This window comes from Brienomyrus brachyistius, unplaced genomic scaffold, assembly GCF_023856365.1.
Source record: "Brienomyrus brachyistius isolate T26 unplaced genomic scaffold, BBRACH_0.4 scaffold74, whole genome shotgun sequence".
Taxonomy (NCBI): Eukaryota; Metazoa; Chordata; class Actinopteri; order Osteoglossiformes; family Mormyridae; genus Brienomyrus; species Brienomyrus brachyistius.
In genome coordinates, this window is record NW_026042349.1 from 844,189 (window position 1) to 861,934 (window position 17,746).

General features: G+C 52.0%; 1 protein-coding gene across 1 annotated transcript; it reads left to right on the top strand.

Moving 5' to 3' along the window:
- Positions 1-8,353: 8,353 nt before the first annotated feature.
- gpr61 (G protein-coupled receptor 61) lies at positions 8,354-15,341 on the top strand. The gene is made up of 2 exons (XM_049003119.1): positions 8,354-8,456; positions 12,624-15,341. The coding sequence occupies exon 2, from the start codon at positions 12,886-12,888 to the stop codon at positions 14,305-14,307; it is 1,422 nt and encodes a 473-aa protein (XP_048859076.1). The 5' UTR covers positions 8,354-8,456; positions 12,624-12,885; the 3' UTR covers positions 14,308-15,341.
- The last annotated feature ends 2,405 nt before the right edge of the window (positions 15,342-17,746 follow it).

Consider the following 17,746-nt stretch of genomic DNA (forward strand, 5'->3'; position numbering starts at 1 on the left):
AATAACCCTTATCTAAATATTGCAATAACCCTGTGTCTCGTGCAGTGTGAGATGGGACAAAGCACAAAGACAGTTTCCATGAGGATGAATAAAGTGTCACTATTCTGTCCTGTGATGGAAGCAAAGTAATCAGCCATATATTATTGACTGGAAGTGTAAGATCTGGAATCCGCTTGAATGTGTGAAAGTTGCTCCCATTTGGAGTCTCCCAATAACAGCCAAAGGAACAACATCCATGGCTCCGATCCTGTGCTTGTAAACAAGGCTGATTCATTTCAGTGGGATAATCACGTAGGAACACTGGCGTATCGCGTTTCCATGTCTAATGGCGAAACCTCCTCTTCTGCTTGCCCCGTTTTCCAAAGCTGCTCCAAAACTCAGACTTAATATGAGTTCCAGTAACTGAGACAAAAAAAATAATATGGAGAAAATACAGCTTCACTGTCTACAGCGTCAGGCGTCTGCAGTAATGATCAAATGATCCGGCTGCTTAGTCACCTCACAGCTGTTTCTGTCTATTCAGCATTTCTGTTTGGCTCTCAGGTTATTTGTCGGCCTCTGCATCCCATGCTATGTTACACCAGGATGCTTAATAAACCAGATGTGCAAATAATCATAGATCTTGGTCCGATTTCCGCACAGTAAGAGAGCTCCCCCTACTGCTGAGAAATGGAACCAAGAATGTTCATCATCCACACGGCCGTACAATAGATCATGGAATTATGTAGCAAGCATATAGTCAGGTCCCCTTCGCCACAGATCCCCTAATGGATCCCGTAATTGTCTGTTGTTTTGCTGCTTCTCTGTGATCTGTGTTATAAGGGGAGACCCCCACAGGGAGTGGAGGGGTCCTGCTTTTGCGATTCCCGCCAGCCCCCACATGCCACAGTGCTGAGCCGGTCCGATACGGCGCGGCTGATGGTGCGGCGTGACCACGAGAGCGTGACGTTCATATCTGAAGGTGCTGTTATTTAATACAGATAGACTCCGGTGGTAAATGGCGATGTGCGCACGCGCGTCTGCATCGGAGAGGGGGGGGGGGCTGCGCTCGCTATTTATTGCAGGTTATTATTAGTTGTGAACGAGCGAGGTTGCTACACTTTGTTATTTCCAAGTGGGAGGAGGGAGTCCATTTTCCCAGTTGCCCTGGAAACCATTGTATTGCGGTGTGTGTGATTGGTGCTGCTGGGGCGAGCAAGAATCTGCTATTTCTGTCACCATTCCACACCTAAAACACACACACACACACACAGGCACCCTCGTAAAACCAAGTGCTTTCCGTGTGACAGATACACGTCTGTCTTTGCCCCAAACCATCACACATGACGGACATCTATGCACTCAGTATGTTACATATTTAAAGCATCTGCCAATCACGCCAGTCCGAAGTCTCTCACACGGTGCATATATAGCCTGCTGCTCTCCCACGTCCCTTCTCTCTCTCTCTCACACACACAGTTTGCTCTCAGTCAATGAGTCACTGCTGAAATCTCCTTCACACAACCAGGCAGATGCACACATATAATCGCAGACACACACTCATTTCTGTCCACAGCACCAGCGATTCAACCTGTATATCCTCTTCCTTTGACTTCGACTTTTACTGCCTCATTCAGGAACTGACTAGCGGCACAGTAACCTGTCTGGTCTCCACAATGTCATGCTGTAACACATAAGCATCATGCACAGGCAGTGTGAGGAATCAGTCCTGCTGTCTGCTGAACACAGGCTTCCAGAAGCTGCATCTGTGCTCGTGGACTCTGGCTGCCCTGATCTGTGCAGAATGCTGTCAGCCGCTGCGGGAAAGGGGCACTACAGCGTGCCAAAGGGCAGATACAGCCTCTGCAGATACAGCCTCTACAGGTACAGCCTCTACAGGCACAGCCTCTGCAGATACAGCCCATGCAGATACAGCCTCTACAGATACAGCCGCTACAGATACAGCCTTTACAGGTACAGCCTCTACAGATACAGCCTCTACAGATACAGCCTTTACAGGTACAGCCTCTACAGATACAGCCTCTACAGATACAGCCTCTACAGGTACAGCCTCTATAGATACAGCCTCTACAGGTACAGCCCCTGCAGATACAGCCTCTACAGGTACAGCCGCTACAGATACAGCCTTTACAGGTACAGCCTCTACAGATACAGCCTCTACAGATACAGCCTTTACAGGTACAGCCTCTACAGATACAGCCTCTATAGATACAGCCTCTACAGGTACAGCCCCTGCAGATACAGCCTCTACAGGTACAGCCCCTGCAGATACAGCCTCTACAGGTACAGCCTCTGCAGATACAGCCCATGCAGATACAGCCTCTACAGGTACAGCCCCTGCAGATACAGCCTCTATAGATACAGCCTCTACAGGTACAGCCCCTGCAGATACAGCCTCTACAGGTACAGCCCCTGCAGATACAGCCTCTACAGGTACAGCCTCTGCAGATACAGCCCATGCAGATACAGCCCCTGCAGGTACAGCCTCTATAGATACAGCCTCTACAGATACAGCCTCTACAGGTACAGCCTCTGCAGATACACCCTCTACAGATACAGCCTCTGCAGATACAGCCTCTACAGGTACAGCCTCTATAGATACAGCCTCTACAGATACAGCCTCTACAGATAAAGCCTCTGCAGATACAGCCTCTACAGGTACAGCCCCTGCAGATACAGCCTCTACAGGTACGGCCTCTACAGATACAGCCCCTGCAGATACAGCCACTACAGGTACAGCCTCTGCAGATACAGCCCCTGCAGATACAGCCCCTACAGGTACAGCCTCTACAGGTACAGCCCCTGCAGATACAGCCTCTACAGGTACAGCCTCTACAGGTACAGCCTCTGCAGATACAGCCTCTACAGGTACAGCCCCTGCAGATACAGCCTCTACAGGTACAGCCTCTACAGGTACAGCCTCTACAGATACAGCCTCTGCAGATACAGCCCCTGCAGATACAGCCTCTACAGGTACAGCCTCTACAGGTACAGCCTCTGCAGATACAGCCCCTGTAGATACAGCCACTACAGGTACACCCTCTGCAGATACAGCCCCTGCAGATACAGCCTCTACAGGTACAGCCTCTACAGGTACAGCCTCTGCAGATACAGCCCCTGCAGATACAGCCCCTACAGGTAAAGCCTCTACAGGTACAGCCTCTACAGGTACAGCCTCTACAGATACAGCCTCTACAGGTACAGCCTCTACAGATACAGTCTCTACAGATACAGCCTCTGCAGATACAGTCTCTGCAGATACAGCCTCTACAGGTACAGCCTCTACAGGTACAGCCCCTACAGGTACAGCCTCTACAGATACAGCCTATACAGATACAGTCTCTACAGATACAGCCTCTACAGGTACAGCCCCTGCAGATACTCCAAACATGTGCGCACACGGACGCTTGGCTCTACGCACTAAAAACACACATGTGGACACCACAACCTGAAAATGCCTGGTCCAGTCTAACACCACAGGCACAAATGCTGTTACAGTACATAAGAAAATACAGACATTAATTAAGACATGCAGCACAAAAACTCTCCTGCTATATAACCATCCACAGCCCCTCATTATTTATCACATGCAAAATAATTTTATGAAATAAGGTGAGCCAGCTGCTGCTGAACAACCCCCTGAAGATTCTTAGCAATGCACAGCTGCCCCTTGCTGCCCCTGGATACACAGCTGCCCCTCGCTGCCCCTGGATACATAGCTGCCTCTCGTTGCCCCTGGATATACAGCTGCCCCTCGCTGCCCCTGGATACACAGCTGCCCCTCGCTGCCCCTGGATACACAGCTGCCCCTCGCTGCCCCTGGATACACAGCTGCCCCTCGCTGCCCCTGGATACACAGCTGCCCCTCGTTGCCCCTGGATACACAGCTGCCTCTCGCTGCCCCTGGATACACAGCTGCCCCTCGCTGCCCCTGGATACACAGCTGCCCCTCGCTGCCCCTGGATACACAGCTGCCTCTCGCTGCCCCTGGTTACACAGCTGCCTCTCGCTGCCCCTGGATACACAGCTGCCTCTCGCTGCCCCTGAATACACAGCTGCCCCTCGCTGCCCCTGGATACACAGCTGCCTCTCGTTGCCCCTGGATACACAGCTGCCTCTCGCTGCCCCTGGATACACAGCTGCCCCTCGCTGCCCCTGGATACACAGCTGCCCCTCGCTGCCCCTGGATACACAGCTGCCCCTCCCTGCCCCTGGATACACAGCTGCCCCTCCCTGCCCCTGGATACACAGCTGCCCCTCCCTGCCCCTGGTTACACAGCTGCCCCTCGCTGCCCCTGGATACACAGCTGCCTCTCGCTGCCCCTGGATACACAGCTGCCCCTCGCTGCCCCTGGATACACAGCTGCCCCTCGCTGCCCCTGGATACACAGCTGCCCCTCGCTGCCCCTGGATACACAGCTGCCCCTCGCTGCCCCTGGTTACACAGCTGCCCCTCCCTGCCCCTGGATACACAGCTGCCCCTCCCTGCCCCTGGATACACAGCTGCCTCTCGCTGCCTCTGGATACACAGCTGCCTCTCGCTGCCCCTGGTTACACAGCTGCCTCTCCCTGCCCCTGGATACACAGCTGCCTCTCGCTGCCCCTGGTTACACAGCTGCCTCTCGCTGCCTCTGGATACACAGCTGCCTCTCGCTGCCCCTGGATACACAGCTGCCCCTCCCTGCCCCTGGATACACAGCTGCCTCTCGCTGCCCCTGGATACACAGCTGCCCCTCGCTGCCCCTGGTTACACAGCTGCCTCTCGCTGCCTCTGGATACACAGCTGCCTCTCGCCTCCCCTGGATACACAGCTGCCTCTCGCTGCCTCTGGATACACAGCTGCCTCTCGCTGCCCCTCGCTGCCCCTGGATACACAGCTGCCTCTCGCTGCCCCTCGCTGCCCCTGGATACACAACTGCCTCTCGCTGCCCCTGGATACACAGCTGCCCCTCACTGCCTCTGGATACACAGCTGCCCCTCACTGCCCCTGGATACACAGCTGCCTCTCGCTGCCTCTGGATACACAGCTTCCCCTCGCTGCCCCTGGATACACAACTGCCTCTCGCTGCCCCTGGATACACAGCTGCCCCTCACTGCCTCTGGATACACAGCTGCCCCTCGCTGCCCCTGGATACACAGCTGCCCCTCGCTGCCTCTGGCCTTACATGTGTGATGTTTGCATGTTGCATGTTGTGTGACTTGCCTCCATGTATTCCTCTTTCCTTCTACACTCCAAAAACATGTGACTAGATGAATTAGTGTGTCTGAATTGCTGATGGTGTGTCTACGTCTATGTGTCTATGTGTCTGTGTGCCTGCTGATGGTGTGTCTATGTGTCTATGTGTCTGTGTGCCTGCTGATTGCGGCCCTCCTGTTTATTTTATTCCCTCTGCTCCGTGACACATGTTCCTGGAACAGACTCCCGGTTCACCACTGCCCCATTTAAACAGTGTTCGCAAATGAATGGATAGATATTTTCAAATGATTCTACAAAACAGGTGGAGCTGTTGGGCCAGACAGTTGGAACTGATGGCCTCCAATTCCCAGAGGCAGTGATGTGCTGGCATATTTTTTTTCTTTTGAGCAGCCAAATGCATCACATGTCAGTAAAAGACGCCATGGAGAACAGATATGGCCGCCTACCTGTGGAGCAGGATGGAGCGGACAGGCACTGGCAGACACTGGCAGAGGCACTGGCAGACACTGGCTATTTGAGGCTTTCTCAAAATGCACGTATATATGTTCATTCATGTTTTATAAAACTTGTGGATGGTGTTTTTGTCTGAATTTCCTTCAATTGATGATTTCGCTACTTGATTTTCAGGGAGAAGAACCTTTGTGGCCCCAAGAGAGTCTATTGATTATCTCATTGATTGGATGTGCGGCCTGATCTGGGAGCATAGCCTTGATTGATGGTTTGATGATTCTCCACCTGATGGCCTGGGCAGTCCTGTGACCAGGAGCTGATTGATGAGCTCACCAGTCATGGCCGGTTTCTTGTCTCTTTATGAACTTTGATAAACCGCCGCAAAGCAAGATGCCTCAGAATGCACCCCGTCAGCCATCGTCTCTGCACCAGCCCTGGACAGAGTCAAACAGACGGTGAGTAAAGCCTCCACATCAGCTCCACCTGCCCCAACAGGTCCTTCACCGCCTCTGTGAACACGACACTCACTACTGCCTCCCCACACACATGGGGGGGGCTGGTACTCAGTCTTCCAGTCAAGGGCGACAGCCTCAGCATTGCTTTTCCCCACGCCATCGCCCCCCCCCCATCCTCACAGTCCAATCAGGAGCAGCTTCCCTCGTGGCCCCAGCACAGTCTGATTGACTGTAACATTGACTGGTTGGGTGGGGCTGTTCTGTGACCAGGAACTAATCAAGAATTTTAAATAATCTGTTTGTGTGCATTGTGCATGCAGTACTCACTACTTATAGCACATCATGTATACCATCGACACCATTGCATAGATGGATATTCACTATTTACCAGGCATATATATTATACGGCTGCTTCTAGTACTTTTGCACTATTTCACACTGTTTTGCACCTCTTGGGCAGCGTGTGGCTCAGCCGCTTCGGCCTTGGTGCCTGTAACCAGAGGGTTTCTGGTTCAAATCTCATCCCTGGCAGAATAGTGACATAACTTTAAGCAAGACCCTTAACCCTCCAAAATGGATGATGGACTGATCCTGAACTTCATCACCAAACTTTGCTCTCGAACGTATATATGCAGGTGTGTGTGTGTCTCAAAGGAGACCAAAGATCGGATCTGTGGAAATAAAACATCCCGACTGCATCGTCGGAGCACTTCTGCCCTGCGCAGTTACAGTGAAGTTCAGTCTGATCTAATGAATTTCTTGCTTCTCACTGTTGCCCAGATAAGCCATAGTGATGGGAAGGCTGGCTGACGATCTCATACCCTGAGGTGTGTGTCCACAGCCGGGAAAGGATGTGAGACCGGGCAGGTTGCTGAGCACGCAGACAGGTGCGTGAAGGTGCATGCGAGGCAGCAGGAAGGTCTGTCTCTGAGGGCAAACGTGCAGCAGATGAAGAGCCTAAGGTGGAGCAGCGTGTGGGAACGCTGGGGTGTTTAACGGACATCTGTTTACTGAAATGGGCCATATTAACTAATGATAAACTCCAGGAATGCCCTTCATTCATTAATGAAGAAGGCGACAAATCACTGTGTCCCCATTGCCACATCGCCATTCTCAGTCTGCTACAGCAGCTACATGTTGGGTGTGTTCTGCGTGTTCCGCTTACTGCTGGGTACATCAGCAGGAACCTTTGATCCTGATGTACCAGTCTTCACCCAGTTCATAGATCACAGAGTCCTATACGCTGTCAGGAACAGCCGGGCCAAAGGCGATCTCACCTATATCGCCAGTCTCCTGCACAGTAGCCTGTCAAGTGGAGCATCATGCTAATGATGCCAAGGTTGTTGCTTCAAGTGCCAGGGAAGAAATATGAGGCGTAACGCGCTTCGGGGAGATCCATCAGGTGGCCAAATGAGTGTCATGCGGTTTGTTAGCCAGAATGACCCTTAAGAAGCCGGTAGGTCCCGGCGTTTTGGCAGAAGTCAGCCATAACACCAGGATGTTGCAGAGGTTGCCGGTCGGCAGCCGGAGGTTTCACTGGCCGAAACACTGGCCATGTGCTGCAGCTTTCCTGAAGTTTTAACGTATCATTTTTATTCTCCTCGGTACATGCAATCTAGCTCTGCGTGAGGGATTCGGGAGCAATCAGCTCCTCAAGCTCCCCAGCGCTGCAGGCAGTGATACTACGATACCAGTGGAAGGGCTGGGGAATATACATGCCCTGTCCTCCATTCTCATGCTTGGAGAGGATCGACATGACCTTTAGCAAAGACTGTGAGGCTCAGCGGGGGAGGGCTGTGCTGATGGCAAAGAGAGGCTGCCATGAGCCCAGGGGCACTAGGACCCAGATGAAGCTGCAATGCCGGGTGGAGCTACCTCCCCCCCCCCTCCCCCCCTGCTTGTCTTCTCAGCTCCTCTCCACAGTCGGGCTGTACATGTGTGAGGGTTCCAGCGCGCGCTGGTGTGTGTGTGTGTGTGTGTATGTGTGTGTGTGTGCGCGCGTGCATGCGTGCGGCTCGCAGGCGGCAGGAGAGCAGCCCTCTCCCCATCTCTCCCCATCTCTCCCCATCTCTCTCCATTTCTCTCCCTCGCTCTCACGCTCTCTCTCCCTCCACGACCGTCCACAGCGACTGCGTCCCCCTCTCCGCTCCCCGGTGCCGTCGCAGCGGCCTTTTCGCGAGGACCCGGCTCTCGCCGTGGTTCTGAGGGGTGGGGCTGGGGGCGTGAGCACGTGCTGGGGGGGGCGGGGGGGGGGCGGCAGGGCCAGGCAGAGAGACGACTGTGGAGCTCCCATTCCATGCTGCTGTTCGGCTCGACGGCGGAGCAGGTGCCCGGCCAGCTGCATCTGGATCCAGGTAGGGGATCGTCCTAACACTGCTCATTCACTGCCTCTGGATCCAGGTAGGGGATCGTCCTATCACTGCTCGTTCACTGCGTCTGCACAGCCACGCGAGGCAAGCAGTGGATCAGAGGCAGCCTCCGCAACGGGACTGAACGCACAGGGCCGTCGGCTGTCAGGAGGTCTGCGATCGCGTGTGTGTCAGCAGGTGTGCAGATGTGTGTTTCTGCATGCATGTGTGTGTGTGTGTGTGTGTGTGAGGCAGACTGCAGATCAGACGGGAGGAAGTGCTTTGCTTTGGAAGCACCTCAGATGCGATCCGGCAGGGGTGCATGGCGACAGGGCAGGGGCGTGAGTGTTTATTTGTGTGGGGTGACTGGCTCTCAGATGCAGTGGCAGACAGTGCTGGGTGGGGGGGCTCTCATGGACGAGCAGGTTTGCGAAATGCCCACTTGGCTGCTTTGCCCACGGTGTCCGGGACTCCGGAGGCAGAAATGATTACTCTCCCGGTGGGTAAGCAGCCACATCCTGAGCTGCATATGACAGACACAGCATAGCATCCTCCCTGCCCGCTGACCCCGTAAGTGGAGGTATGCCGGCTATGACGTGCCGCTATTAGCCACGACTGAGCAAAGCCGCAGAGACACCTCTGGCATTCTGAGATCTGCTAATCGGCTGCGGAATGCCATCCCAGGTTCGCCGGACGCCAAGCGAGAGGTTACCTGAGCTTTTTTTCTGGAATGCCAACGGCAGCAGCTCGAAAAATGGGGTCCCTGGGACTTCGGATGATGGCAGAGGAACTTGTCAGAATCGAAAACACTGTGCTTATGCAAGGCCGTGTCCAAGATGAGGAGGCTGAGCTGTGACTGGAAAGCACCTGGAATTACAGGTTGACATGATGAAGAATGATGCCGTCAGCGTTGTTGGGTACCTCCAACGAGAAGAGACTGAAGGCAACAGTCTCATGTATGAAAGCAGGTGTCCGAGTCAGAGTTTTAGCAAAATGCATCTGCTTGTAAAACTGGGCAAACGCAAATGTTGCGTAAATCACTCTGCTAGGTATCTAAAAAATGTCTACTGGAGCTCAACCAGCAAGTTAGAGCAAATTCTCTTTGCCAGGTTCTCGGTCTTGCTGGACACACCACTGACTTCATGGAGTCCAAAGGGCCAGGCAAAGTTGATGGGTAAACAGAGGGGAGGACAGAGTAGGTGGGGCTACACACTCAGGTGTTGACAGAATAGGCGGGGCTATGCATTCATGTGTTGACAGAGTAGGCGGGGTTATGCATTCAGGTGTTGACAAAGTAGGCGGGGCTATGCATTCAGGTGTTGACAGAGTAGGCGGGGCTATGCATTCAGGTGTTGACAAAGTAGGCGGGGCTATGCATTCAGGTGTTGACAGAGTAGGCGGGGCTACGCACTGAGCTGTTGACAAAGTAGGCGATGCTACTCAATCAGCTGTTGACAGACTAGGCGGAGCTAAGTACTCAGCTGTTGACAGAGTAGGTAGGGCTATGCATGCAGCTGTTGACAAAGTAGGCGATGCTACTCAATCAGCTGTTGACAGACTAGGCGGAGCTAAGTACTCAGCTGTTGACAGAGTAGGTAGGGCTACGTATAAGGTGTTGACAGAGTAGGCGGGGCTACGCACTCAGGTGTTGGCAGAGTAGGCGGGGCTACGCACTCAGGTGTTGGCAGAGTAGGCGGGGCTACGCACTCAGGTGTTGACATTCAGGCCTTTCACAGGTCACAGCACTGGAATGCTTCTGTCTCCAAATCCCCCTTTACCATTATTTATGTTATGTAGTTGCTTATCTGACACTTTTATCAACAGCAGCCCTACAGCCTGTAGTCTTACACAACTCTGCTTTTACTTAGCTAATGCAGGCGACACATGACAAGGGTATGACAGCGGTGACCTGCCTGTGATCCCCGTTTGTCCCTTTTCCTGGAAACCCCCCCATCACAAGACCCCTTCTGTAGGTGCCAGTCCTGCCGTTACCGCGGTGAATCCTTTTATTCAAGTCAGATTAATATTCTTGCTTGTTTATTCAGCTGGTCCTCCTGCTACGGAAAACTGATGTTAAGTATCTTTCTAAAGGACACAGCAGCACAGCCCATATTGGAATCTGAAGTACCTTTTATTAATATGCTTAATTCTTTATCTTCCTGGCAAATGCATTGAATTAGATGAATCCGTTACATTTCATTTCTTGAGATAAGACTTTTAACATTGTGCCTTTTTCATTACCATTTGCTTGTTTTTGTAAACGTTCAAACAGCCTCATGAAAATGTCACGCCTTTCTACACTTATCCTGCTTTCCATTATGAAAGGAACTTTAAAAGCTTTTTTGGCCACAGTAACTGTATCCTTAACTGCTGCGCCACCTGCAGGTCCAGAAAACTAAATGTATCTGTCAGCCTCTGATTGGCTCTGATTCCGTCATGTTTATTCATCAATGGGTTTTTTTTTTAATAAATGCAAATTCGTTTTTAGTAATTAGTGTATTACTGTTCTCTTTGTTCGTGACCCTGACAGTGAGAAGATGGATGAATGGATTGATGGTGTTCTGGTAAAACAGATATACAAACTCAAAGAAGCTGAATTAGCTGATTACACCAGGGCAGAGGTAGGCAGCCCTGATCCTGGAGTGCTGGGATCCAGCAGGTTCTCCATCCTACCGGGTCTCTGATGACCCTCATCTGATCTCAGGCAGATAGTAACTCATCAGGTAGGATGGAAAACCTGTTGGGTACCGGCACTCCAGGATCAGGACTGCCTACCCCTGTACTAAGGACACACCTTATGTCTTCTTCAAGAGAAGCGTTTGGGTTCTACCCATTAGGTAACTCAGATGCAACATGTGGAGGTTTGGCACTGGAGGGCATAGATGCCATGAGCAAGTAGCATCTGGGTCTGAGGACATATGCGGATGATCTGCTATGACACCTTCAAACGAACTGAGAAGCTGTGGCTTGAGATGCAGTTTTTGGTGATGGGCAGTGTGAGGCCTTGTCACGTGCTGTCAGTCACTGCCAGGGTTACGCAGGCTGAGCCTGGGTCTGCTCCCGTACCGCTGAAGTCCAAAAATGAGTAAAAGGGAAAAATGTATAATTACACCCAGGGCTCTTCTGCTTACGATGCTGCTGCTGTCTTTGCTGCTTGTCTCCGGTCATCTGTGTCTTCGGGCTGCTCCTGGCTTCCTTCCTTCCAGATTCGACGCACCAGTTGTCAATAATGCGGCGAGCTGAACCCCAAACCGCCAACTGTACCGTCTCAAATTCCAGAACCCCCCCAAACCCCAAACTGCCACCTCTACCGTCTCAAATTTCAAAACCCCCCTAACCCCAAACCGCCACCTATACCATCTCAAATTCCAGAAGCCCCCCATATACAGTAACCACATACTTTCACACATTGTTATCCCAGCATGGCCTACCAATAACATTTCAATTCTTGAGCACAATTTTAGTGGTTTATGTTTGACTCTTTTCACCGGATCTTTAGGGTCAGGGTTTATGGTTAGGGTTAGGGTTAGGGTTAGGGTTAAGTTTATAGGTTACGGGTTAGGGTCAGCGTTAGGATTATGGGTTAGGATTATAGGTTAGGGTTAGGATTAGGATTATGGGTTAGGATTAGGATTATGGGTTAGGGTTAGCATTATAGGTTAGGCTTAGCTTTAGGATTATGGGTTAGGGTTAGGATTATAGGTTAGGGTTAGGATTATGGGTTAGGATTAGGATTATGGGTTAGGGTTAGCATTATAGGTTAGGCTTAGCTTTAGGATTATGGGTTAGGGTTAGGATTATAGGTTAGGGTTAGGATTAGGATTATGGATTAGGATTATGGGTTAGGGTTAGCATTATAGGTTAGGGTTAGGATTATGAGTTAGGATTAGGATTATGGGTTAGGATTAGGATTATGGGTTAGGATTAGCATTATAGGTTAGGCTTAGCTTTAGGATTATGGGTTAGGGTTAGGATTATAGGTTAGGATTAGGATTAGGATTATGGATTAGGATTATGGATTAGGTTTAGCATTATAGGTTAGGGTTAGGATTATGAGTTAGGATTAGGATTATGGGACATGGCGTATATAAGCGATGTTGTCTTCCTGTGCTGTGGTGTCAGAAGGTTCTGTTTGCTTTATCCAGTGTGTGACACACTCTCTGTCTCTCCTAGGTCAGCTGTTCTGCAGTCGCTCTACTTTGATTCACTGGACGAGCAGCCTCTCCTAGGCACCACGTCACTTTGGACATTCTGGCTGAAGCTCAGCCTGAGGCCCAGCCTGGCTCTGCAGGTCCGTTCCTGCTGCCCTGCCCTCTCTGCACACACCTGACCTTGGCCTTGGAGGCCATCCCGCCTCTGGTCTCGCCCACTGGCCGGGCAGCATGGATGATGGGCCCGTGAGAGGCAGCTCCCGCTTGCTTCGCCTCGCCTTCCCATGGAGCCCGTCGCTCTCTCCTCGTGGAGCCCCTCCCACGCTGGCCCCCAGCACCCCACATTCCCACCCCCCAATGCGTCAGGGGCTGTGGAGCCTCAGGGAGGGGCTCTCGCCCAGTCCTTAGCCCTCTTTGCCATGCTCCTCATGGACCTGCTAGCCGTGGTGGGCAATGTGGCCGTCATGGTGGTCATCGTCAAGACGCCACAGCTGCGCAAGTTTGCTTTCGTGTTCCACCTGTGCTTGGTGGACCTGCTGGCTGCGCTGGTCCTGATGCCCCTGGGCATGCTCTCGGACCGGGCCTTTGCCAGTGAGGCCCTCTGCCGGAGTTACCTCTGCCTGAGCGTGTGCCTGGTGAGCGCCGCCATTCTCTCCATCTCTGCCATCAACGTCGAGCGTTACTACTACGTGGTGCACCCCATGCGCTACGAGGTGAAGATGACGCTCGGGCTGGTGGCCTCAGTGCTGGTGGGCATCTGGATCAAAGCCATCGTAATGTCAGCCCTCCCCCTGTTGGGTTGGGCCTTCCAGGGCCCTGGGATGGCCCTGTCGCCCACCTCAGCTCCATCTCCCAGCCGCGTGCACTGCTCCCTGCATTGGACCGGCGGTTCCAACCGCACCATCTTCATGGTCCTCTTCACTCTGCTCTACTTCCTGTGCCCGGTGCTCATCATCCTGGTGGTGTACTGCAACATGTTCAAGGTGGCACGGGTGGCTGCCATGCAGCATGGGCCGCTGCCCACCTGGGTGGACACGCCACGGCAGCGCTCCGAGTCGCTTAGCAGCCGCTCCACCATGGTGGCGAGCTCTGGGGGTCCAGCGGGGCCCCGCAACACCCCGCAGAGGACCTTCAGCGGCGGCAAAGCGGCCGTGGTGCTGCTGGCTGTGGGCGGCCAGTTCCTCTGCTGCTGGCTGCCCTACTTTTCCTTCCACTTGTACTCTGGGCTGGCATCTGCCCCACCGGCTTCACTAGCCCAATTAGAAGAGGTGGTCACCTGGATCGGCTACTTCTGCTTCACCTCAAACCCATTCTTCTATGGCTGCCTGAACCGGCAGATCCGGCAGGAGCTTGGCAAGCACCTTGCCTGCCTCTTCAAACACGGAGGCCCTGGCGAGGAGGATGGCCTGCCCAGCCGGGAGGCCTCCATCGAGGAGAACTTCTTGCAGTTCCTCCAAAGCACGGGCTGCGGGCAGGAAGACCACGGCTCCCTTGGCACATCCAGCCCTAAGGTGGAGAACTGGCGGGCCTCGGCACCTGCGGACCGCGAGCCAGCGGCACAGGAGCCCACGCCTGTTGACTTCCGCATCCCGGGCCAGATTGTGGAAGAGACCTCTGAGTTTATGGAGCACCACAACCTGAACAGCGACCTCATCCTCTCAGACAGCTGCATCAGGACAATGCCGCCTGCTAAACGAGAGTTGTGAGGGTGGCTTGGCTGCCTCAGGGTAGCTTTAAACAAATTAACAGGATAAGAGAGAATTTTGGATTTACCAAATACTTTGGCTTCTACCTTCCTAGTTAATATATTGACAGAGCTGCAGTGGCAAATGGTTATCAGAGATACTTCTGTGGTTCAGGGTACATAGTTTCTCAAACACCTTTATAGTTCGGTGCAATACAATAGGGGGGTGATTGCCGTTCTGGTTGGGCTCTACTTGTGTTCGACTTCAAAGGCAGAGTCAGGGGCACATGATGGCAAACGTGTGCGATGTGTGTGTGCTTCACAGCCAGGCCATAGAGGAGGCTCTAAAGGGAATGATGGCCAAATGATGATTGGTGCCCCCTGCTGGCAGGTATAGTCTTGTAATTTAAAATTTTTTTTTGGCACTCTCCCACCGGGCCTCGAGCCGTCCGAGGATGAGCGCGTGAAGGTCCATCTATTTGCACTCGACAATCCAGGCAAGCTTTAGCACGTTATACAGTGCAGAACCCGGGCTTATGACCGATGCCTGCGCTGCAAACCTCACCCCTTCTAGACAATCAACCGTGCAAATTGTAACTAAACTACAGGCTACAGGAGCCTAACATTTTACAGCATTGTTCATGTTTTTGTTCTGTGTTATGGACACATGGTAAGAATGGTATTTCTCAACAGAAGTAGTGTTACTGCTCTTGTCGGTGTCCAGTTTCACCTCAAGGCTTTGACTTCCCCTCACAAAGTGCTGCCCTTCATAAATAATATCTGGCTCTTGTAATATAGACCAAGAAAAGTCTCCCCTGCATATAACGACCTGGAAGAGCCACTAAGAGAGCAGTACTGTAAGGGCGACACGGCCTGCAGCTGCTGAGGCTCTTTGCCGTGACGATGATTAGTCACTTCTGATCCTCTGTCCCATCATTTCAAGGTAGAAATTGACTTTGTGTGTGTGTTGCTCTCAGGAGTCTGGAAGAAAGTGTGCTTAAGTACTGTTTGCTAATTAAAATGTTTATCATCAGCAGACTTATTTAAGGATTCTGACAGCGCTGCCGCCTGTGTTATTCATAGTAATGGGACCAAGGCTTGGGTGTATTTTTGAATTCTGCCCGAATACATTAATGCATCACTGGGTTCGACAAGGAGCTTTTCAGCCGATTCTCACTGTCGCTATGGCTGCTTTGCCCCTCGTGCTTCTGTGGCGCCCGATGACACACAAACTGTGCTCGCCTCACTCCTGCCTCCCCGAACATCACACCGTATTGAGGAGACATGCTGATCTGTGAAAAACCCTGACAATGGATTTGGATCAGGCCAAGAGTAACAAACCAGAAACTCCACTCCATCCATGCTAGGTTTGCCATCGTGAGATACACACCTGTAGCTTTGATGATCCTCTGGCACCTCATGATACCACATGTACCATGACAAACAGCTCTAACTATATTGGACGGTAGAGAATCAGGACATAACACAACACACTGTGTTTTCTCTTCCATTATTTTTGTATTGTTAAATGAGTAACCTTTAATTCAGCAAACTCTGGTTAACTTTGTCGAAGCAACAGCGACGTTCTTCCTCAGCAGGGGGGGGCCGAGGTGCCGGCTGAGTGTGGCTGACTGGTGTTACGCTTTGCTGCGAGCTGGTCAGTCAGGGCCGGGGGGGTCACTTGGGAGCGGGTGGTGGGGGGTGCTCTATCTCGGTGTGACTGGCTGGAAATGGCACCCATGTTGGTTTAGCAGTGAGTACACAGGCTGAGCTTCCACTGAAAGCCCACTCAGCTTATCACACCCACCCTGGCAGTGTCTGCCCCCCTGGGCACACAGTTTGGGTCTTAAGCCCCGACTGCAGCTCCATGCCCCCCCCCCACACACACACGCACGCACAATATTTCACGCAACATCCTCTCTAGTAACACACTGCAATCTGCCATCCACAACAAAAGAACATATCGTTTTAATACTAATATGAGAAATTACATCATATGATAAAGCACAGTAAAAACACAACATTCAGATTAAAATGTGCATGTGCACCAGTGTAGGATACAATACATTCATAATGTAGAAGACAGGATAAAGAGACATATACCTGCATAGCCATACAGGACAAGGGCAAAAAGAGCGGCCTGGGGATGCATGTGGGATGCAGTCAGGTGTTCAGGACTGAAGCTTCGTCACTAAGATGAGGAGGGATTCTGCAGACCTGAGGTTTTCAGAAGCTTGTTCACAGGGGCTTAGGTGGATGGGATTTTGATTTCAGCCATGAAGCATCAAACGTGCTGATATAGAGAAACGCAGTGACCTTGAAGAGGGCATGGTTAGATGAGATCTTGCAGACATGGTGGTGCTGTTCTCTTGTATGGCAGTGCCAAGGTCTTGAACTTGATTTGAGCCCCAACCGGCAATATGAGAATCGATGAGACAGGATGATAGAACCCAGAGATGTAGGAAAAATCAAAAAGGTGGGCCGGGAATTACTCCTGCAGGACACCATCAGTAAGGGACTGTGAAACTACCCTGAGACTGAAAGACTGCCGTTGAAGCACCGATCTCTTGTCAAGATTTAAATGACTTAAGCTGGAGCTGCTACATTCATGTGAAATACAGACCAGCTGCTCACCATCCATGTACACATATAGTTTAGGAGGATATTCAAACAAGCTGTTTAACCCGAGCTTGAGTCGTTGACACGCAAAACAAAAAAGTAAAAACAATTCATTTTCAAAAACTCCTGCCTCAGACTGACTGACAGAGCCCAAGACAAAGGGCAGCTTGTCGGGCCATTCCTCTGGACTTGTGATTGGCTACCCAGCTGACACACATGACAGCAGCCTTTGGTCCCGGTGGCAGAGGTGCTGACTCAGGCAGGAGCAGGACGCACCGCGATTAGGACCCAGTGGCAGCCCCTCTGTTTATGGGTAAACCCCAGGCCCTCCGCCCCTCCGCCCCGCCTCGCTGTTTTACCATAAGCAGCAGTGACTTGTTGTGGCCACAAAGCCGACCATGAAGGTGGCTCAGGCACCTGTGTCCTGACGCCTTTGCCCCCTTGTATAATGCGCAGGAAAGTAAAAGAATATGCACATTCCTGAAAACCCAAACCCAGCCTGGCACACGATACTGTTTTGCGGTTGTCTAATTGAATCCGTCTCCCCTCCCTATTCCTCTGCTTTATCTCCAGCTTTCTCTCCCCTACTCTTGTTCCCACACCGGCTGTCATGTGAGTCCCAAAGCTCCTCTGTCCATCAGTAGAGACAAGGCAGTGGCTAGAGCCATGGGTGAGGAGTGAGAATGCAGGAGACCGAGGATGAAATGGAGACGCGGCCTGCCTGATTTTCTGGTTTCGTTTTTTTTCTGTGCCAAACCGCTGGAAAGATTTACTGATCAAATTTCTATCCACCTTCTAACAGGGTCATGGGGGGGAGCTCGGGCTTACCCCCACAGCATAGG